Source organism: Aquarana catesbeiana, linkage group LG04, assembly GCF_042186555.1.
Source record: "Aquarana catesbeiana isolate 2022-GZ linkage group LG04, ASM4218655v1, whole genome shotgun sequence".
Lineage (NCBI taxonomy): Eukaryota > Metazoa > Chordata > Amphibia > Anura > Ranidae > Aquarana > Aquarana catesbeiana.
The window spans coordinates 294,604,161-294,627,099 of NC_133327.1; the positions used below are offsets into that span (position 1 = coordinate 294,604,161).

General features: G+C 44.1%; 2 protein-coding genes across 3 annotated transcripts in view; one reads left to right on the forward strand and one right to left on the reverse strand.

Moving 5' to 3' along the window:
• Window positions 1–22,939, forward strand: part of PRIM2 (DNA primase subunit 2) — a 449,872-nt gene that overhangs the window by 88,834 nt on the left and 338,099 nt on the right. The gene's annotated exons all lie outside the window — the stretch shown is intronic.
• Window positions 1–22,939, reverse strand: part of LOC141140007 (E3 SUMO-protein ligase ZNF451-like) — an 85,404-nt gene that overhangs the window by 50,567 nt on the left and 11,898 nt on the right. The window contains exons 3-5 of the mRNA XM_073626711.1: window positions 22,750–22,824; window positions 21,036–21,149; window positions 18,135–18,246 (exon numbers count right to left, since the gene is read on the reverse strand). Of these exons, the coding sequence (XP_073482812.1) occupies window positions 18,135–18,246; window positions 21,036–21,149; window positions 22,750–22,824 (301 nt within the window). The remainder of the gene's footprint in view (window positions 1–18,134; window positions 18,247–21,035; window positions 21,150–22,749; window positions 22,825–22,939) is intronic.

The following is a 22,939-nucleotide window of genomic DNA, read 5'->3' on the forward strand; positions in this document are numbered from 1 at the left end:
TCCACTGTCGTTGCCATTTTAAACCAGGTCCTAGGTAAACCACCGACCGCTGATTTGGAACTAGATAGGGTGCATCGTATTCCGGGTCCCAGGGCCCCTTCTTCCGCACAGCGGTCATCGGCTGATCCTGATTTCCCCCGAGATGTACTATGCAGGGTGCACTTTTTTACAACTAAGGAGGACATTCTGCGCCTAGCATGGGAGAGGGGCCCGATAGACTTTGACGGGGCCACCATCCGGATCTTCCCAGATATTTTAAGACAAACACGTGTCATGTGTGGGTTAATGCGACCTCTGCTAGAGGTAATCCATGAGGCTGATGCCACTTACCGCTGGGGTCACCCCTTCCATCTAATTGTCAAGAAACAAGGATCTGAATTCCATCTTCGCACGCCGGACCAACTCCCTGCCCTGTTTCATTTCATTGCCAGACCTGCAATTGACGTCCCTAACTGGTTCGACTATTTGCTCTCAGGACACACAAAGTCCAGCTGTCCCCCGACAACAAAGGGTCAGGCGTTCAAGATCTCGCCCGCCAAACCGAGAAGCCGTCCGATCACATCCGACGTCTTCCAAGTACTAAACACTCTCCAATCTACAGGTGCTGGTAAGACCCTCAGCACTCCATGTCTACAGCATCCCCCACCTTCCCCCTATCTTGGCAACCCACCCAGGAACATTTCAGCTGACGCACAAGAACTTAACTATGCCTAGGAGACTTGTTTTCATGGATTCCTTATCTTTACCAATACTGCCTGGCCCAATATGTCTCCCATTTGTTATTTTTGTTCCCTTTTTGGGTTTTGCTGGGTGGGGGGGGGATGCATTGCTTATGATGTGTTTGCAGGTCGCATCAGGTCTTGACAAGCTACTGTTAGGGGCCGTGTGCTGATCTGCATGGGCATCGTTGCTTTGGGGCCAAACCACCAGGGATACATTCTCAGGATGCAAAGTCGCATACGTGTTTTTTTCTTAGTAGGTATCACATTCTCTCCCTTTATGTTATGTTTGAGTAATGTTTATGTAGGTGGGGTGCTTGCGCCCTTGCTCTCCCTCTGATGACACGGTCTTCATGCACTGACAGATGGGATGTGGAGGTCCCTGCTTGGGCCTGGCCCAGAGGTACGCGAGGCGTTTTTGGGATCCTCCTGTTTAAAAGCCTCCTTAGCAGTGCATCAACGCCAGGTGGCTCTAGAGAAATCGGTTATGCCATGTTACACATGCATGCCGGAAATACACTGGCGCTCTGGTTTTTGTCTATTTTTGTTCTCTTTTTCCTTTCTTAAGATGGTTATGTTCTACTCAGTTTATAGGATTCTAAATGTCTCTACCTAGTGCATCTCCTCTCCACAGGAAATTTCTTTGTATTTTTTTTATAGGTTATATAAGTACCTGACACACAGCGATCCTCGCTGCACTGACCACCCCCATTTAGGGCGACCTCCCGGTTGCTATATTTTTTTTGTGTATTAACCGAGTCCACAGAGTAATTATATTACAAACTTAGCTTTTCCCTTCCCAAGTCCCCTTCTCCTCCCTCCCACCAATCCTCTGCCCCCCCCCCCCCCCCCTCTTTCTCGACTTGTTTCTATCCCCCCCTTTTCTTTCCTCTCTTGGTGGTGTTGTCCCCCGGCTGGGCGGGGACGTGGGCTAAAAGCGATTGCCCTCCTCATCTTATTCGCAGTTTCGATCGGAGTAATAGACGCCGCAATGGGTCTCCTAAAGGTAACCTCCCTCAATGTACGTGGCCTTAATGTCCCGGAAAAGCGATCTCAACTTTTAGCTGATTTACGCAGAGGTAAAACTCAAATTGCCTTTTTACAGGAAACTCACTTTCATGGTGACCGTATTCCTAAATTGACCAACAGATCATTCCCTACGGCATACCACAGTATATCGCCCATCTCCAAATCTAAAGGGGGTTAGCATTTTGGTGGCAAAACTGTACTATGGACGTTTGAGGCGCAGCGGGTAGACCCACAGGGCCGCTTATCTCCTGATCAAGGGAAAGGTCTTTGACGTGCAAGTCACTTTTGCCAATGTTTACCATAAAGACCATGCACAATTCTTATGCGGGCTAATACCACAGCTACTGGAGTTTTCAGAAGGAATGCTCATTTTTGGGGGCGATATGAATTTTGCGATGGATCCCTTGGTGGATACCTCGCGGGGTGCTTCCCATCTTTCATATGCCCGCCTTAAACTGTTGAAATCCGACCTCCACTCCCTGCGTCTGATAGACCCATGGCGCCTACTGCACCCTCAAGACAGAGACTATTCCTACTTTTCACAAGTTCATCATTCATATTCACGACTGGGCTATCTGCTTTTGTCCCATAAGGACCTGACAAGGGTGGTGGACTCTTCCATAGATGTCATCTCCTTATCGGACCATGCTCCAATACACCTGACGCTTCAATTGGGACCAATGACCAAATCCCCACCCTCGTGGAGATTAAACGAGGCTTTGCTGCAATCTGAGGAGATTCGCGCGGAGGTACAGGCCAAGTTACAGGAATATTTCTCTTTAAATGAAGCCTCGGTCCCCAATCCTTTGGTGATGTGGGAGGCACATAAGACGGTTATCAGGGGCATCCTAATCAGTATTGGGGCCCGTCTTAAAAGGGAGAGAACTTGTCGATTTGAGGAGCTCCTCCTTCAGATTCAGACTTTAGAGTGCTCCCACAAGGCTAGTCTAGCTCACTCCATCTACCAGGAGTTACTCAAAACACGCGAAGAACTTCGCTCACTCCTATTACATAAAACAAAAGAGAAATTGGCATGGGCACAGCGTACGAATTCTCCAATAAACCTGGTTCCCTTTTGGCTAGAGCGCTACGAGGCCCCCGTACCAAAACCTACATTTCCCACATCTTGTCCTCATCTGGCCGGAAGGTGTTTACATCATCCGACATGACAGAGGCGTTTCGCTCGTTCTATAGTGGTCTTTACAACTTAGACAGGCCCCCTCCCGAAGATCCTAACTCCGCCGAGGGTTTCACCCCCTACACATACCTAGCCTCTTCGGGCATGCCATCCCTTTCGGCTGGTGTTCTGGAGGAATTGGAGGAACCCATTACGGTGGAGGAGCTGGGTGTAGCACTGGCAAGCTCAAAACCAAAGAAAGCCCCAGGCCCTGATGGCCTTACACCAGTTTATTATAAGACCTTCTTTGAGACGCTCTCTAAACCGTTAGTATCTGCACTTAACTCGATTACAAAAGGCAACTCCTTCCCCATAGACTCCCTTAGAGCCTACATATCCCTCATTCCAAAGGAAGGGAAGGATTTACTTCGCTGTGGGAGCTATCGGCCGATAACTCTACTGAACACTGACTTGAAACTATTTGCCAAGATCTTGGCAAACAGGCTACTTCCACATATACCGAGCCTAATCCACAAAGACCAAGCAGGCTTTGTGCCACAGCGAGAACCCCGCGACAACACCATTAGGGTGATTAATCTTGTCCATGCCGCTAGGACATCACAGCGACCCCTTCTCCTGCTGTCAACAGACGCGGAGAAGGCCTTCGACCGGGTGGATTGGACTTTTGTAAGGGCCACCTTAGAGAATATTGGTCTTCGCGCCTCGATGCTCAGCTGGATATTGTCACTCTACTCCTGTCCTATAGCCGCGGTTAAGGTTAATGAGACTAGGTCGGGTTATTTTAATATGCGAAACGGTACCCGACAGGGCTGTCCCTTGTCCCCGTTGATCTTTATACTCACTCTGGAACCTCTGCTTTGTAGGATACAGGAAATCCGCACATTATGGGCTTTCGCAAATCCTCTGGGGCGCACAAGGTCGCTGCCTTTGCGGATGACCTCATTTTCTTTCTGACAGACCCTCTTGCTTCACTCCCCATATTGCTTCATTCCTTGCAGGAATATGGGCTCTCTCCCTTTTTCAAATATGACCAAATTCTCCCTGCTTAATATTACACTGGGTTCGAACACAATTCGGCAACTGCGCTTAGAATACCAATTCCATTGGGTAACCGACACCATCCCCTACTTAGGAGTGGCTATCACCCCAGACCCCGCCAATCTCTATCAAGCAAATTTTACCCCACTGCTTCATAGACTCAAAACAGATCTACATCACTGGCACTCCCTCACTTTAACATGGTTTGGATGCTGTAATGCCATCAAGATGACCGCACTGACGAGGGTGCTCTACCTGTTACAAGCCCTTCCCATCCGTCTCCCACCCCCTTTTTTTAAGCGAATTGACACAATATTCCGAGAGTTCGTCTGGTCGCACCGGCAGCCACGCATTAAATTGCAATTACTCCATATGGCAAAACACAGGGGAGGGGTTGGACTCCCAGACATGAAAGCCTACTATAGGGCAACGCACCTTACTAGACTAATTGACTGGCACGGTCATGCAGAGGCAAAACAATGGGTAACAATGGAGTTGGAGGATTCTGACGGCACAGACAAGAGCTAGCCGTGGATTACCACCCCCATTCCAAAGGCCCTTGTTGATCACCCTACCTTAGGAAGCACATTGCAGGTCGCTAGAGAAACCTTTCGCAAAACCTCGGTGTTGGAATTCAACATGAATATCGTATTTCTGGAGTACATATATTTCCTTACTATGCCTAAGAGAAGCCAGAATCCCATGGTTTTTGAAAGACTGAAAAGTTTCACACTTCCGGGAGGACAGGATGTGGCCTCCCAGGTTGGAATGTAGCCTGTTTAGCTCCCATTGCGCATGACAATGCTGGCTCCGATCTGTCTATGGGAATTTCCTGATTAACTACTATCCACACAGGCTTCAAAAGCAGCTAAACTGACAGGGATGATGGATGAGGTGAGATACAGGAAATCAAGGGCCCAGGTGTTTGTGAAATCTGACATCGGTCGGACGATGGCAATTCATGGACCAACACTGCCCCCCAGAGGACTGCTATGGCAGGACGGACCATATGATAGCCTGTTGAGGGAACGCCCCAGAGACACTGTGATTCGTCCAAAGGCAAAGTTGGAAAGGCAAAAGGGGGGGGGGTCTGGATGAGGTATGTTTGTTAAAAAGAAATGTTTGCAAAAGAAACGGTCTCTTTAAGACCTGAGGACCAGCCGAGGAGGATGTGCTAAGTATCAATCTTGTATTGTGTTACGATTGTAGGCCTTGTAATATTGCAATTTCTTGTAGTATCTTTATGTTAGTTTTCCTAATTATGCTGTTTTAATACATTCCTATTTTTATTGGGAAATAAATGTAACTTGTTTTACTAGCAGCACCGTGTGTTTGGTTTCTTAGCTAACCTGGTATTATTGTGATATTAACAATAGCATGTGCTCAGCGTTTAATAGATCAACTAATTATAGGGACTAGACAAATTAATACACAGATATAATATTAATATTTGTATCGATTATTACAATTGGCACCCCAGAGAGCGTGTGAATTTTATTTTTACACAGAATCCACAAAAACCTAATGTATTTTTTGTTTTGAGTCCATGTAAGCATAAATCCTGAAATACACCCAGAACTGAAAATCGTCTCTAGTGTGGACAAGATTGGCGCTGGCTCGCGAATTCTGAAACCATGCTTGGATGGTCATGAAGATTCGGTGAAATATTTCATCAGGGAGACGGACGCGTAGAACCTGGTGAGATCTTCGGCTGATATATGTATACATGTTAAACGTTTGTATCGTTAATGTGTTTTAGGCCTGTAACCAGTAAACGGTACTGGTGAGTGAAGGGGTTGATCACCCCTGGTACTGATATAGCCTGCAGATTGACAGGATAAACCACACATCTTTGAGGAAAAAGTGGGAGAAATATAGATTTTTATTTTTATTTTGGTTTAATTTTTTTTCTTATTGATTTCATTACTAGTGTATTTTTTATTTGGTCCCCACGTGAGTGTGAAATAGCGCTCTGTTCCAACAGAAGTTCAATGTGGCCTGCAATCTAAGGGGTTTAGAAATCAGTGGGAATATAGTAAGGCATTGACTAAGAGTGTGCCTGGTATATTGTAGGCTGTAGAGCTGAGAGGAACAAAGTTATTTTTAAACGGCTTTCGGATTTGTTTTTTTTTTTTTTGTTTTTTTTTGCTCTTGATTGTGGAACTACAAGTCAGAGTTTGCTTTCAAACAGTTTTATCTGTGTGTGTTTTGTTGTCTAGCTGTGGGCATTGTGTAAGCAACTTCATTGTAGCTAGGTGCAAATTAGCATATCAATGGAAGCCATTGAAGAATTTGTTAACAAGTAGGGCTGTGTTAGATTTGAGTCTATACAAAAGAATGCATTAACAGGCCAATACAATGATCTATTAAAACAATGCAGTATTTATAATGATGCCATAGAGTATAAAAAGTCTTCCAAAAAAGGTAAGAAACAGAGAATTGCCATATGCATGTTGGTGAAGATGAAAGACATTGCTGAACAAAAAGAATTAGAATGGTATAGTGAGAGGAAACAATTATTTGAACAGGTACAAAGTGTAAACAGAGAATATATTGGCAATGGTTGCAAAAGCAGATGCAAATGTTGCTGATCACATTCAGCAATTAGTGACTGAGAAGTGTGTATTGGAACAGAGATTAGATGAGTTAGAAAAAACATGTATGTTGAAGGAACAATGTATCGCATCATTGAATCAAAAAGAGGCTGAGAATTTGCGTGTTATCACACTGCTTAGGGAGGAATTACAGGGTGCACAGGCAGCCATAATGGAGTTATCCTTCAAACATGCAAAAGCTGAATGTGCAATGGTGGAGGTACCCTCTGCACATGCACAGTGCTCAGCAAAGATAGAAGTGAAGCATGCAGAAAAAACAGACGCTTTTATTGCTGCAAGTGTTGTTGCTATGACAGAAATCAATGGTGGAGATGTAAATAAAAGTGCGATAACTGTGCTTGAAAGTGATTCAGGAGTTGAAACTTCTGATGACTCCTCAGACGATGAAAGTATAAAGTCTGCTTATTCCAAGCATAGTAATCGTAGTAATAATGTCCAGCAATGCGAGTTTCCACTGCCGTATGCTCAAAGAAGGGCCTATACAGAGAGACCAGCCCTCAAATGTTTTTTGTGTAAAGGGGGGGGTCACATCGCTAAATATTGTTGGGCGGCAAATAATGGTATCAAAAGAAGCACGACCCCAAGGCATTATGAAGTGTATTCTGCCCGATGGGGTAGCAACCCAAAGCATGGAGGCTGTAGTATTCAAACCCATTTCCCTTTAAAGGCCCAAATGCGGAGACTACAGACTGAAAATCGTCAGTATGTGGAACAGTTACGTAAAGTCAAAATGGAGGTAGCCACATGGTTATTCAAACGTAGCACTGGGGGAAACAAAGTTGGCAGCACTTAGTGAGCTGCATGGATGTTAAGAATTTTATGGTCAATGTTTCCTTGCCATATTTTATTTAGATACGACGCTCACATCTAAACCTTATACATAGCAAATGTTCCCCAACATTACAATTAATGGGAAAAGGCTTGGGGGACTTAAAAGATCAATTGGCATGATAATTGTGTGTAATCACCATCTTTGTGTTCCTTTTTCAGAGACCTTGGAAGAAGATAAAACTGGTTTGGATACTAATGTCTGTGTTTGTTTGCAGGTTCTTTGAAAAGAGAACAACAGTGGGCACATTTAGCAAAACAGGGGTTAGGTTATGGTAAAGGCATAATCGATTATCAAATGGTACCATGAGCTCATTAATTAGTAATTGTTTGCAAACAATGAAAAAATAAGATAAACAATAGTCAGGCATTAAGGGTTTCAAGTGTTACAAATGTTGTGATGAGGTACAGATGTTTTGTTTTTCCCATTAACTAATTGTCTTTCAGATGGCAATGAGCACTTACTCTTCTCAGGAGGAAAATCCATGGATGTCTTTAGTTAAAAGTTGAGCGTTTGTCATTGTCTTATGGTGGTTGTCTTGTCATGTTGTTTTTGTGTGATAATGGCCAGAATTTTAATTTCTTTTGTTATTAAGTTTTTTTGATTTTTTTAATATTTTTGGTAGTTGTTTAGTCATCCATTTTATTTTTGTTTGTTCAGGTGGAGAAATATTGTTTAGTCCACCTAAAAGGGGGGTAACTGGCTATTCCGTCAATTAGCAGCTGAATAGATGGTCATGGGATATGGCCTGCAGCTGAATACATCTTGTTGATTTAAGACAAGAGTTGTTGGTAGGAAGCCATTCTAGCTTTTGGAGTTTGTTTTTTCTCTTTGTTTTATGTTCATTCAGGTGGGAAAAGTTACAAGGTGTACGCTTTGTCCACCTGAAAGGGGGGTTGGTGCATAGGTACAGATAATGCATTGTGTTTTTGATGCTTAAATTGAGAATTTTTGAGAGTCAACATTGACGTTCGTTTTGTTTTTAAATTGTTGATCATACCATGGGGATCCATTTTAGAGTGGGTTCAGCCTAAAGAGGTCATGGTTGTTTTGATAGTTTGGTCAGAGTTGCAGAAGCCAGGAATACTAAGTTCCTGGGTTCCAAGGAAGGAACTATAAGTAAACGTCGTAAGCGAGCAGATGTTATGGATAAGAATTTGATTCTGCTCTTGTTGTTTTCACTTCCAGAGTCCTGGCGAAGCGTGATTGGAAAGGTCTCTGATATTAACAATAGCATGTGCTCAGAGTTTAAGAGACCAATTATAGGGACTAGACAAATTAATACACAGATATAATATTAATATTTATATCGATTATTACACTCGGTATCCCCCATGCCCTCCCCCATGGTGCCAATCTTAGGTAACCCAGACTTACCACCTGGCTGCCAGGGTCCAATTTATAGGTCCCTGTCAGTGGAGGGTAGGTGGCCACAACTTCACGACTTTCTTGGACCAAATGGCCAGCTCAATGCGGCTGCCGGATTGGAAGGTTCCAACCCGCCACTGGACTTCTTGAGTGGACTCCAACTGCGTAACTTTTTACGCCGATGCGCACGGACTCTGGGCAGTTCACGCCTGCTTACTGAGTTGGAACGAATATGTCACCGCAGGGAACCCATACACCATTCTCTATCCTTAATTTACTCCTCCTTGATTTCTCCAGCAGAGGGGTTTATCCCCCCTTTCCTCTCTAAATGGGAGGACGATTTAGGAGTTCGCTTTGATGAACCACAGAGGGAAAAGATTTTACATTTCGCCCAAAAATCTTCTTTGGCCACCAGGGTCCAGGAGACATGTTACAAAATTGTGACTAGATGGTACAGAGTGCCATCCACTCTGCATCGGTTTTTTCCGCAGGTCTCAAGTCTGTGCTGGCGCTGTGGGACGGGGGAAGGAACAATGTTCCACATTTTTTGGGACTGTTCCAAGATCAAACCCTACTGGCGGGAGGTGACACGCACGATCGAACATCTGATGGGTGCCACTTTGGAGGGGGATCCTGGGGTGTGTCTGCTGCACCTCTCTAGACGACCAATCAAGAAATATAAAGCCTCCCTTACTATACAGCTACTGAATGCTGCTAAGGCCTGTATTCCCTTATCTTGGAGATAGGAGACCCCACCAACGAAAATCCAGTGGTATGCCAAGGTCAATGAGCTGCGTGATATGGAAGATCTTACTGCCACCTTGTACGGCAGGGAGGAGGCCTTTCGGGAGACGTGGCGTCCCTGGCAGCACTTTATTTACTCCGAGGCATACCTCCGCGAGGTGGCATAGATTGAATGAACCCCGGTCTGGGGACCCCGCCTGGTGGAGGGGCCTCACCGCCGCTTTTGGTCTTTACCTTTTTCTCTCTTCCTCATTATCCTTCCTCTTCTACCCTCGCTTTCCTCCCATATGCTTCTGTTCTGTCTCTTACCGCTTCTTTCCTCACAACTCCCCTTTCTTTTATCCCCCCTTTATATTCTTCCAGCTTTGGGAAGGTTTAGTCAGATATGTTGTATATCATGGTTTACATCGCACTCTGGTAGTATCCCATAGCTGGACTCTGCTGGCTTTCTAGGGAGTTTTTATCCCTGGTCAGTGGAGAGTATTTTATTTTATTTTATTTACTGTTTGGTCATGATAGTTATACAATCTAATTGATTAAAAAGGGTCACTCTCAGGAAACCTCCCCGGTTGGGCAACCAGACAGTTATCTTGCAGGACTCTTTTTTTATGTTCCATACATGTTCCACAGATCGTGTAATCAAGGGAAATGTTATTATACACTCTTGTATTGGCATCTGACTTTGTCAACGACTTATCTCTATCTTTGTTTTATTATATACATATAAGCTGTATGTTTCTTTGTTGTGTCTACTGAACTGTAACACTTATTTTTGGAAAATAAAGGAATTACAAAAAAAAAAAAAAAAAAGTCCTGCAAGCAGCATTTTTGGAGCGGTGCATACCGCTGCTCCACCACTCCTGCCCATTGAAATGAATGCGCACCGCTGTCGAAGCGCTTGCTTCAGGGGCGCATTTAACCCCTTCCTCGGCTGCTAGCTGGGTTATAAGCGCCCCGCTAGCAGCCGAATAGCGCCGCTAAAATGACGGTAAAGCGCCGCTAAAACTAGCAGCGTTTTACCGTCAACGCATGCCCGCTCCAGTGTGAAAGCAACCTTAAGTAATAAGTGATACAGAAATTTTTTTACATTTAAACATTTATTAAACAAAACAAACCTCCAATCAGTTCACTTGCATGTAGAATTTAGATAACAAAAAAATAAAACTATATTGTAAATATTAAATACACAAAAACAGATAATCAAAACTTTTGGACGAAAAAAAAATGGGCTAACTTTACCGCTTAGTTTTTTTTTAATTCATTAGTGTATTTTTTTTAGTGTATTTTTTTTTTTAAATTGCGTTTGAAAGACCACTGCGCAAATACCGTGCGACATAAAATATTGCAACAACCGCTATTTTATTCCCTAGGGTCTCTGCTAAAAAAAAAAATATATATATAATGTTTGGGGGTTCTAAGTGAATTTCTAGCAGAAAATACTGAATTTTTTACCTGTAAGCAACAAGTGTCAGAAAAGATTTAGTCTTTAAATGGTTAAACTGAGAACTTCTACACAGGAGTTCAGCTCATCCAGAACCTGAAGAGATACAATGTTTCTTCTCTCCTCCTCTGGGCAGCCTGCCAAATCTGATAAGAAGTCTCTTCAGAGAAAACTTCAGGCAACTTGCATTGACTTCTATTACAGAAGTCATTTGCAAGTAATGGTGAAGTTATATCGGCCTTTTTTTATCAGCACAATCGGCCTATGCCGATTAAGTAAAAAACGCCAAATATCGGCCGGTATATCGGTCGACCTCTAGTCTCATCTGTCCACAGGACATTTTCCCAGAAGGATTTTGGCTTACTCAAGTACATTTTGGCAAACTGTAGTCTAGCTTTTTTATGTCTCTGTGTCAGCAGTGGGGTTCTCCTGGGTCTCTTGCCATAGCGTTTCATTTCATTTAAATGTCGATGGATAGTTTGCGCTGACACTAATGCTTCCTGAGCCTGCTTCCTTGTTTGGGGCTGCTTATCCACCATCCGGACTATCCTGCGTTGCAACCTTTCATCAATTTTTCTCTTCCGTCCACGCCCAGAGAGAATAGCTACAATGCCATGGGTTGCAAACTTCTTGATAATGCTGTGCACTGTGGACAAAGGCAAATCTAGATCTCTGGAGATGGACTTGTAACCTTGAGATTGTTGATATTTTTCCACAATGTTGGTTCTCAAGTCCTCAGACAGTTCTCTTCTCCTCTTTCTGTTGTCCATGCTTAGTGTGGCACACACAGACACACAATGCAAAGACTAAGTGAACTTCTCTCCTTTTTTATCTGTATTCAGGTGTGATTTTTATATTGCCCACACCTGTCACTTGCCCCAGGTGAATTTAAAGGAGCATCACATGCTTGAAACAATCTTATTTATCCACAATTTTGAAAGGGTGCCAAGAATTTTGACCAACCCATTTTTGGAATTTTGTGTGACATTATGTCCAATTTGCTATTTTTTCTCCCTTTTTTTTGTTTTGTTCCAATACACACAAAGGGAATAAACATGTGTATAGTAAAACGTGTTTCTGCAACACTTTTCTGTGAGAAATACTTGATTTTCTGGAAAATTTTCTGGGGTGCCAACAATTTTGGCCATGACTGTAACCCCCTCTACCGGGATTACCTCAGTTTTGTAGCAAAGCAATACACGTTTATACTAGAAAGAGGGGCAGGACCTCTGTGTCCCGTGATGTACTTCAAAAGAAAGGGATTTTACTGGTAAGCCGTTATAAAAATCCTTTTTTCTTTAATCGTACATCACGGGACACAGAGCCATAGTAATTACTATGTTAGATGTCCCAGAGCAATGCCAACTGAGGGGACGGAGACACAACAAAAGTAGGGCACCGTGAGATCAGAGGACTTCTGCTGCAGTACACTGCGCCCAAAGGCGACATCCTCATGTCTTTTTACATCCACCTGATAGAATCTGGTAAATGTATGGATTGAAGACCAAGTTGCGGCCTTGCAGATTTGAGCCATGGAGGCTTGGTGATGCACTGCCCACGAAGCACTAACAGCCCTAGAGGAGTGCGTTTTGATTTGAGAGAGAAGAAACTACCTCTTTAAACCATAAGCTAGAACGATTATTTGTCAAATCCATTTAGAATAGTAGATTTCCATGCTGCCTGTCCTTTTAGGACCTTCAGGCAATACGAACAAAACATCCGTTTTCCAAATCTGAGCAGTCGTCTTTAAGTAGACTGCTCTCACCACATCAAGAGAATGTAGTTTTTTTTTCTTCCATAGAACAGGGTTCTGGAAAAAAAAAAAAAAAAAAAAAAAAAAAGTAGAGCGAAAAATATCCTGGTTAAGATAAAAACCTGATACTACCTTCGGTAAAAAGTTAGGATGAGGACGCAATACTACCTTATCCTTGTGAACAATAACATGGCTCTTTAAAAGAATTCTGATACCCTTCTTGCAGCAGATATGGTTACCAGAAAAAATAGTATCCTTGTCAAAAAAGGACCAAGGGAAAATGTATCGGTCCAAAAAAAAAAAAAAAAAAAAGTCCCAAGGGTTCAGGGGTGACCTAACTGGGGATTAAGCCGTGTTACCCCTGAATAAAGTTAGGAACCAAAGAAAGCGAAGCAAGTGGTCGTTGAAATAATACCGATAAGGCCGAGACCTGTCCTTAGAAAGCACTCAAGGCCAGCTTTATTTCTCACCCCATCTGCAGAAAGTCAAGGATTCTACCTTTGACCTATTTCCTGGGGTGCAACCCCTGGTTTCACACCAGGAGACCTATGCTTCCCAGACTCCATAAAATATAATTATGGAGGCCGACTCCCTTGCATTAACCAAGATAGAAACCACTGAACCTGACAGTCCACGTTTCTTCAGTGTGGATCTCAATAGCCAAACCATTAAATTTAGCGTTTGTAAAGTAGGATGGAATACCGGACCTTGCGAAAGAAGGTCTGGCCATGGCGGTAGGGTCCATGGGTCCCCTACTGTCATCTTTACGATCCCTGCATACCAAGATTTCCTGGGCCCCGCTGGAGGCCACAAGAATCACTGACTTCCCTTCCTGCTTAATCCTGCAAAGAAGTTGTGGACGCAGGCAGAATAGGAGGGAATGCATAAATCAGTGAGAACCGATTCCACTGGAATAGCAAAGCATCTGTTCCGCATGCTAGCGGATCCTTTGTTTTTGACACAAAGTTGTCGATTTCTTTGTTGAACCTGGATGTAAACAGATCTATGTCTGGGATCCCCCATCTTTGATAGGAAGATATTGGAGTGAAGGAACCATTTTCCCAGGAAAAACTGCTGGCGACTCAGTACCTGGTATTTTCAGGTGGTCCATCCGGGTGCTAACCAGGCCAAACCCTGCTTAGTCTCCAAGATCAGACGAGATCGGGCGCTTTCAGGGTGATGTGGCCGTAGGGTTTGGAGTCAGACACATTGGGAATCTAGAGCTTGAACCCTTTGTTCCAAGCCAATAGGATAATGTTTTGCAGCAGTCTCGAATGAAACTGAGCATAAGGAACAGCCTCGAATGAAGCCACCATCTTTCCCAACAACCTCATGCAAAGTTGAATAGAAGAATTCATCTTGCTTTGACAACCTAAATCAGTTCCTTTATGGCGCTAATTTTTGCCTGAGGCAAGAATACCCTTTTCTGGGTGTACCTATGATCAGACCTAAGTATCTTAGCCCTTTTCATGGTTTTAAAGAAGATTTCTTCTAGGCTGAGAAACCGACCTAGATATTCCAGGTAGTTGAATGTGGTGACCATACTTTGGTCTAAGCGGGCTACTGACTGGACTATCAAGAACAGATCGTCCATTATACCTCGGGCCCTTAATCTGGCTAGAAGAGGGGCCAGAACCTTTGTAAACACTCAAGATGCAGTAGCTAGACCGGAAAGCAGAGCTACACACTGAAAATGAATATTTTCCACCTTGAAAAGTAGATATTACTAGTGAGCGAGGAACTAGGCATATGGAAGTATGCATCTTTGACGTTGATTGATGCCAGAAGTTCTCCTCCTTGTAGGATGGAGATAACTGATTGGATTGACTCCATGCGAAAAAAAGAGTGGTTATATTCAGGAACTGAATTTAGATTTTTGAGATCCAGAATGTCCATTTGGATTTCACCAAACTCCAACCTCAGCTCTTACATGGGGGCCACTATGAACACTTTTTGCCAAAAGATGATCCAATGCTCGAGAGAAAGACTTCTTTTTCTCTGGATCCTTAGGAACGTTTGCTTTGAGAAAACAAGGATACGGGAACTCTTGGAAGTCCAGTTTGTACCTTAGAGCTATTGAGGAAGTCCCCCATTCGTGTGGACACTCTTCCTGTCAGATCCTTGAGAACTGCAGAAGAATTTCCCCTATTGAGCGAGCGGGGGCGCCTCCTCATAAGGAGGCTTCAGTATCTTGTAGGTTTTCTCCCCCAAGACCTCTTTTGTCCCTGCCGTTAACTCTGAGGATTACCTCTTGAACCCGACAGTGGAAGTCGCTGTGACTGCCTGGAGGCCGATGCCCCTGGCACAGAAGGAGCTTGAAAAATGCCTGTGTCACCAAAACCTCTTTCATGCTCCTCTTTGCTCTTATGTCTCTCTGACAATTTTGCAGCCAGCACAAATGGGAGTTTTCTTTTTAAAAAACATACTCCCGCGTTGGAGGATGCCAACACTGCGCTAAGCCCCGCCCCCACCTCGCATCGCACCCCCCCTTTCTCTTTAAAAAAAAAGAGTTTTCTCGCGCAAGCACGGGCATCCGATGGGATTGGCTTGTGAGTGAGGGAGGGATGGCGTGGAGGAGACCTGGAAGCCGCCACCGAGTAGGGGTGGTGAAAGAAAACGGCATTGCTGATCATTTTCAGTTCTCCCTTAGGCCCCTTTCACACTGAGGTGGTTTGCAGGTGGTATTGCGCTAAAAATACCGCCTGCAAACCGCCCCTAAACAGCCTCCGCTGTTTGTTCAGTGTGAAAGCCCGAGGGCTTTCACACTGAAGCGGTGCGCTGGCAGGACGGTGAAAAAAGTCCTGCAAACCGCTTCTTTAGAGCGGTGTATTCACCGCTCCTGCCCATTGAAATCAATGGGACAGCGCGGTTATACCGCGGCAATAGCCGCGCTGTATGAGGGATTTTAACCCTTTTTCGGCCGCCAGCGGGGGTTAAAACCGCACCGCTAGCGGCCGAATACCGCTGCAAGTACCGCCGACACCCACACAGCCCCAGTGTGAAAGGGGCCTTATACTCAGCCTCATGAAGAGGGGAAGAGTTCAGGTGGGGGTATCTGGCGGAAGCAAAACCCCCCAAACTTAACGGAGGTCTGCCTGCTAGTCGGAGGAAAAATGTCTGCTGCTTCTGCGACACAGCGTGATCTCTGAGCAAAGAATGAGAAGGTACTTGCTCCATACAGCCCCCAGTGGTGACACTTAGGCATAACAACATTTACTTTAAAGGAGACATTTCATAAGAAAATTTAAAAATTCCTTAGAAAACTCCCCTTACCTTTCCGCCGCAGGGTTTCTGTCGTAAAACCAACAGACCCAATTTTTACCCTTCACGGTGGGTTCCGTTAAACCTTCGGGACCCTTGGGGAACCCACAATCCTGGACCTGTAATAGCACCCCGCCAGTAAAACTTTATGGCCTTAATACCAAAAGTACTGGATCCCGGGGTCCAGCTCTCTAAAAAGAGAAGCGTTTACAAGCAAAGACCTTGGTTCTTTGGACAGGAGGCCCAGGTACCATTCAATTTGGCCTAAAAGACACTTTGAATGGATCTGGCTGCATAACTAGCCCCAGCAAGGATTGCTCCAGTGGAGCTCAGCACAGCACATCTTCACTCGTGACAAACACCTTAGACACTGGCGAAAAAACAGATGCTCCTGGTATGGGAGGGGTTATATAGGGAGGCAACTTCCTGTTTAGGGTGTGCCAGTGTCCAGCACCTGAAGGTGGACTATAACCCACATAGTAATTACTATGGCTCTGTGTCCCATGATGTACGATTTTCACTAGAAGCCTGAAAATCATTGTACCTGCAATCAGCGACTCTTGCAGACTGCCTGTGTAAGCTGTCTCCTCGGACGAGCAGGCAGTTAGACACTGACAGAGAATCAATTAAATACCTAGAGCGCTTAACAGCGCCATGATAGTTCATTGTGAACTACAAGCAGCCAGCTGCAAAGGCTGTCGGTACTTGTAGTTCTCACTTTCACAGAACTCTGTGAAGGAATGACAAGGATGGGTGGGCGGAGCCCTGCACAGCCACGGTTTAATTAAATTGAATCAGGGAGAGGTGTGGGGGCTGGTGCAATAGTAACATGTTACACTGGTACATGTTACAACAAGTTACAAAAGGTGAACTTAAAAAGTATTTAAAAGTAAACGTAAACCCAAAAAAATAAAAAATAATAAATTAATAAAAAACTGCTTATATTGCAGCTAATCAGTCGTTACGTGGGGTGGCTGCCTTAGTGCGTTTTTTTTTTTTTTTATAGTGGAACTCAGAAAATTAGGTCCTGCTAGATCACTTCAGGCTGGACCCTTTTGCAGGTATAGCTATGTAAACCATAAGTGTTTATACTGTGTAAAATCCAGTAATACACTGTCATACCATGCTCTGCACATGCTCAGCTGCTCTCCATTTTTAGGCACTGCCGAATTTGTAGAGGCCAGTCAGATAACAGCCTTAAAGTGGAATTAAACCCTCTCGCCCTTCACAGCCAAGGACGCTGCTTCTGCTTGATCTGCAATTGCCTTGGCACTGCACATGTGATCAGTTATGACACTAGCCATTTGATGGTTTGACATTTTGGTTAGGGACACAAGCAAATTTGACAGTTAGCACACCATTATATGGGAGGCGGGAGCGGAAGCTGCCGGTGGTTAGCTTTTCAAACAATCCAGCATGTGATTTGGTTGCTAGGACTACCTCGCATCCTAGCAACCAATCACCTGCTGGTTAACCTGGAAAGTAAATTGGTGTAGCCCCTGGCCTCCATCAAATGCTGTGCCTCCAGCACTCAGTCTATTACGATCCTGCCTCCCTCTCTAAGGTAGACGAGTGAAGGGGGCAGAGGATACCACTGGAGGGGAAGAGTGGGTGATGGAAAAGGGGGCAGGGAGGGATTTGTGACAGGATATCAAGAGGGAAGAGCACACTACTGTGGGGGTAGGGCGTGATATGGGAGGGAGATTATGTAAAAAGTGTGTGTGTGTGAGAATTGAAGAGGGCAGAGCGCACTAGTGTGTGTGTGTGATGTGAGAGGGGGATGGTGTAAAAGGGGGCAGTGCTGTGAAGTGGGGGCCGGTTATCTGAAGGATAGAGCACGCTACTGTGAGGGAGAGATTTGTGATGTGGGGAGGGGGAAGGGGTAGAGTGGTGTGTGTGTGTGTGTAATTTATGTGAAGGGAGTTGAGGACACTGTTGTGAATTAAGGGGGTGTGTTAAAGGGGATTCAGTACACTAATGTGAAGGGGGTGGAGGTGATGTGAAGTGGACCTGAGAACACTACTCTGAAAACAGTGATGTGAGCTGGAGGACAGATGTGTGGAAGACTGAGGACACTGACGTAAGAATGGGATTGTTATATAAACACATCCATCAGACTTCTGTGAATGAGCACTATTGTCAGAAACCTAGATTGATATATAATTAGATTTACCTTAACTAAATGTAATAATCACTCACCTGGCATTTTCAGCCACTGGTTTACACAAATTTTTGCAGCACTTGCACCAGGGCGATCCTTGTTAAGCGCCAACTCTTGCAACCCATGTGCACGCTGGGAGTTTAACTTGTCCTGCATAATCATGAAAGAAAACACACACACACAAATAAAAGTCGCAGTCATTGCAGTTTAAATCCAGTGTGACACATATATATCAAGTGACAGGTAAGGTAATCTGCTTTCCAGTTGTCTGTTATATGTGGACTACAGAGAGTGCCAAACAGTGGCTGCATAATTCCAGGTGCCCCCTTGATGGCTGATGTAAGGCCATGGCATTCTCTGACTGTGCCCTGATTGGTTGTCCTTGCAGAAGGAGAGTCGGGGGGTTGCACAGTCACCATTATTTCTTTGAGCTCCAGGATGTCGATAGAGAGTTTGTCTTACACCGAGGACCATGTTCCCCGTAGTGTGAGGGACTGGAACACGACCTCCCCAACCTGAAAGACTGTCATCTGCTGTTAAGTTTCCATTTCACTGGAAAGTCATATCATCCCACAAGTTAGGGAATTGCTTGCCTGGCTAGATAGGAACATGGGAAGATCAAAAGAGAAAGCATGCTTGTTCCAGGTCGACAAGATGTGTTAGAAAGGTCTCAAATGAAATTGGGTGAATGATACAGCCCAAAAGGAAGCTACCAGAAGGCTTAAAACTCTCAATAATCTCATTGTACTTTTCCTTGAGATTTGTCCAGGACCAACTCCAAGTATTCCAGACTAACAAAAGGCTGGACAGCAGATTTTTGGAAATGGATTACCCAACCAAACGCCTGGAGCAGCTGAATTGTCCTATGGATGTTTGCAGACAGCTGGAAGGGAGATAGTCGTTCATCAGGATAACCCGTGATCAGGATGCCCGAGCTCTAAGGACAAGAAGAGGTGCTAGGAGCTTTGCGAGTTCTCTAGGATCAGAGGACAGTCCAAAAGACAGCACGACTAACCTGTCTTGTGGGAGTAATGGCACAACTACTCCCTTCAACAAGAGATGGTTCAGGGCATTCTGCAAATCTGACTGTCCTTGAGAAAAGTGTTGAGGGGGTAGAGCTTCGACCTCTGTGTCAGTCTGGGATTTCTGTGACCCAGGGAGAAGCAAGCTGTAACAGATGTCCCTCCGCTCTTAAGAGTGAGGGTGCTCCTGCTTTTTGGAAGAGGGCTTTTTGGAGGACTTGGTGGGTTGCAGGCCCAAGTCTTATGCCGAAAGGAAGACTAATGTCCCGTACACACGGTCGGAATTTCCGACAGAAAAAGTCCGATGGGAGCTTTTCATCATATATTCCAACCGCGTGTATGCCCCATCAGACTTTTTACATCGAAAATTCAGACGGACTTAGATAGAGAACATATATATTTTTCCGAAGGAACAAATTCCTATCGGGAAAACCACTCGTCTGTATGCTGTTCCGACGTACCAAAAATGACGCATGCTCTGAAGCAAGTACGAGACGTCGTACGTGTTGTCCCGTCGTATGTGTGGTACATCTCCACGTTCTTGATGGTTAGAATTTAGTGTGACCATGTGTATGCAAGACAGCTTGAGCGGAATTCCGTCGGCGTTTATTCCTACGGCAAAACCGGTCGTGTGTACAGGGCATTAGGTGTTGAAGTTGAAGCCTGTGTAGAGTACTAAGGCATTTTGAAGAAATAGAGGCTCCTGAGGAGGGGGGGTTTTGGGATCTTCCACTGTGGAAGTAAAACCTATCCTCCTGTGACATCTTTATATATTTGTCAAGTTCCTCCCCATAAAGATGTTCCCCTTCAATTGTGTGTGTGTGAGGCACCACTCTTTCTTTGGCCAATAAAGGAGGGAAGGGATTGGCTGGGCTGAGCAGTGATCTGTGTGTCTTATAAAGGAAGGCAAAGGTGCACTGTTCAGTAAGGGCTGCTGGCAGCCTATCAAACAATGAGAGGCTGACAGCTGCTGTGGCTGGACGGTGCACCTAGCGGTACTTATTAGAGCAGTGTGGGGGAGATTTATGAAGGCTAGGTTCACACTTCTGTGTGTGGCTGCAGGAATCGTAGGGATTCCCATACTCGCAACCACCGGCAGGGAAAACACACTGCTCTGCGGAAACGCACAGGGCTGCCATGCATTCTTAGGCACCCCCACGCATTTAAAATCAGTGTGTGTGCCTGAACCGCAAAAAAATTGCATGGTCAAAAATACCATGCGATTTTTCTGCGGCAGCATTTTTTTAAAAAAGGTGCATGCACCTTTTTTTTTTTTTTTTTTTTGCAGATACACAGGCACAGCAGCCCATTAATTTGAATGGGCTGCCGTGCCTGCGCAAACATGGCATGCAAAAACGCATAGGTGTGAACCTAAGGTAAAACTAGAGCGGGCAAAATCTGGTGCAACTCTTCATAGACACCAATCAGCTTTCAGGTTTTATTGCCAAAGCTTAATTGAAAAAGCAGAAGTTAGAAGCTAATTGACTACCATGCACAGCTGCACCAGATTCTGAGTACTCAAGTTTTAGTAAATCTCCCCCTATGTGCCAAGGGATGAACTTCTAAAATGCTTGCATTCTGAGCATTTGTCGCTGAGCACGATGCCCCAAACATAAATACTACTAGTTTCACCATCCAGCTGCACCCAGCTACAGCAGCTGTTAGCCCCTGAGTTTGACAGGCTGCCGGCAGAGGCTTGACAGTGCACATCTGCCCACAGCTAAACACTACAGCCCCATGTACCAGGGCTAAACACCTAGTGTGAATGATCGTGTGGGCTTTTATAGCAATTGAACTGTATCTAGAGGATCATTTTCCATCCTGGAAATACGCTGAACTTCATTTGCATTTTATCTGTTTCAACTTAGACATGCCTAATTAACTTTTTTTTGGCTTGCTTCTATTTCTCTACCTTACCTGAAATGCTTTGCTTTTCTCTGCTTGCTTCTGTTTTTGCACCTCAACATGGCGTGCTAGACGATCAAGGGTTGCAGCCACTCTTTCCATCGGATGGTTAACACGATCTTCTCTCTAAAAAAAAGGTAAAAAAAAAAAAAAAATAATCCCCCAAAAGTAAGAAAACAAGAAAAAATTTATGTAAAAATTGAAATGATGCCTTTTATTCCAAAAGAGAAAAAATAAAATTAAACAGAGAAAATACAGCTCACTGTTAGAGCTGCATGATTCTGGCTAAAATGGCAATCACGATTTTTTGCTTAGAATAAAGATCACGATTCTCGCAGCGCAACATCATCTTTCACATTACACAAAAAATTGGGCTAAATTAACTGTTTAGTTTTTCTTTTAAATTCATTAAGGTGTCTTTTTTCCCCCAAAAAAATTGCTTTTGAAAGAGCGCTGCGCAAATACAGTGTGACATAAAATATTGCAACTGCCATTATATATATATATATATATATATATATATATATATATATATATATATATATATATATATATATATATATATATATATTTGGGGGTTCCAAGTAATTTCCTAGCACAAAATACTGATTTTAACTTGTAAGCAACAAATGTCAGAAAAAAGATTTAGTCTTTAAGGCTCGCTTCACACAGGGGCAACATGACTTCAGCGCGACTTCAACGCGACTTTAAGCAAATTACAACGCGACTTCAAGTCGCCTCCAGGACAAGCTACTTTGGCCAATCACAGAATAATCAGCTCTCTGGGAGGGAGGGGTTTGCCTGGGCAAACTAATTTTTTTCCCTGTAAAGTCGCTTGAATGCAGACGGAGATCCGACTTGGAGGCGACTCCCATTGAATTCTATGGGTACAGGTCGCCTACAAGTCGGATCCAAGTAGTACAAGTAGTACGCTCTGAAGTCGGAGCGACTTCAGTAGTGTCAATTAGGACACTCTCATTCACTGTAATGCAAAGCTCACAGTAAAGCAACTTGGGGCGACTTGAGAGCTTACAAGTCGGATCCCAAGTCGTCCTAGTGTGAACCGACCCTAAGTGGTTAAACTGCCCTCTGTTACAGACTGAAGATCATTCCTTTGATCTAAAAGTACTGAATGATACAATGTTTCTCCTTATCAGGGATATTGAGATAAATTTGGCAGGCTGCATGGATTTTTTTTTGTCAGCTGTCAGAAGTGAGCAGAGAACTCTGGACTTGTTACATAGAATGGGGAAATGTTTTTTTTAAGATCAGGAGGGGAGTAAAATCGCGATTTCGATTCTTTAGGATTAATCGTGCAGCTCTACTCACTAAGTTACCATCTACCCACACAACATTTCAACATAGCAATTCAAGTGATTAAAATGAGATTAGAGCCAGTACTAGGGGATTAAACATTGTATTAGCTGCTTCTTCTCCAAAAAAAAAAAAAATAAAAGTAAAAAACACACATTGTAACACACACACACACACACACACACCCCAAGGTCCACAAACAAAAAAGATAGACTTTTACACAGAGATGCGCTATACAAATGTACACTGCACTATGCTTGCATCAGGATTTTGAAGTAAGAGCACTACTGATAACAAGGGAAAAAAAGTGCTTGGAGAAGAGTTTTCTATGGAGCAGTATCTGCCCCTGGGATCAAATTGCTTTATAACAAGTAGCCCAGTATTGATATAGACTTTATTAAAACAAACTTACATGCTGGTACAAAATCTGTGACTCATCATCACTAACCAGGTCAATACATTCCAGGACAGGTCTTGAAGGCCCTTCCTGCATAGGAAAATAAGGATCACTGTTAGATAAGCTTAGACAAAGAATGCTGATCATCAGGACAGAATTTATTGTGCAGGTTGCTGCGAGCTAGCTGGACAGTGACAAGCTAAGA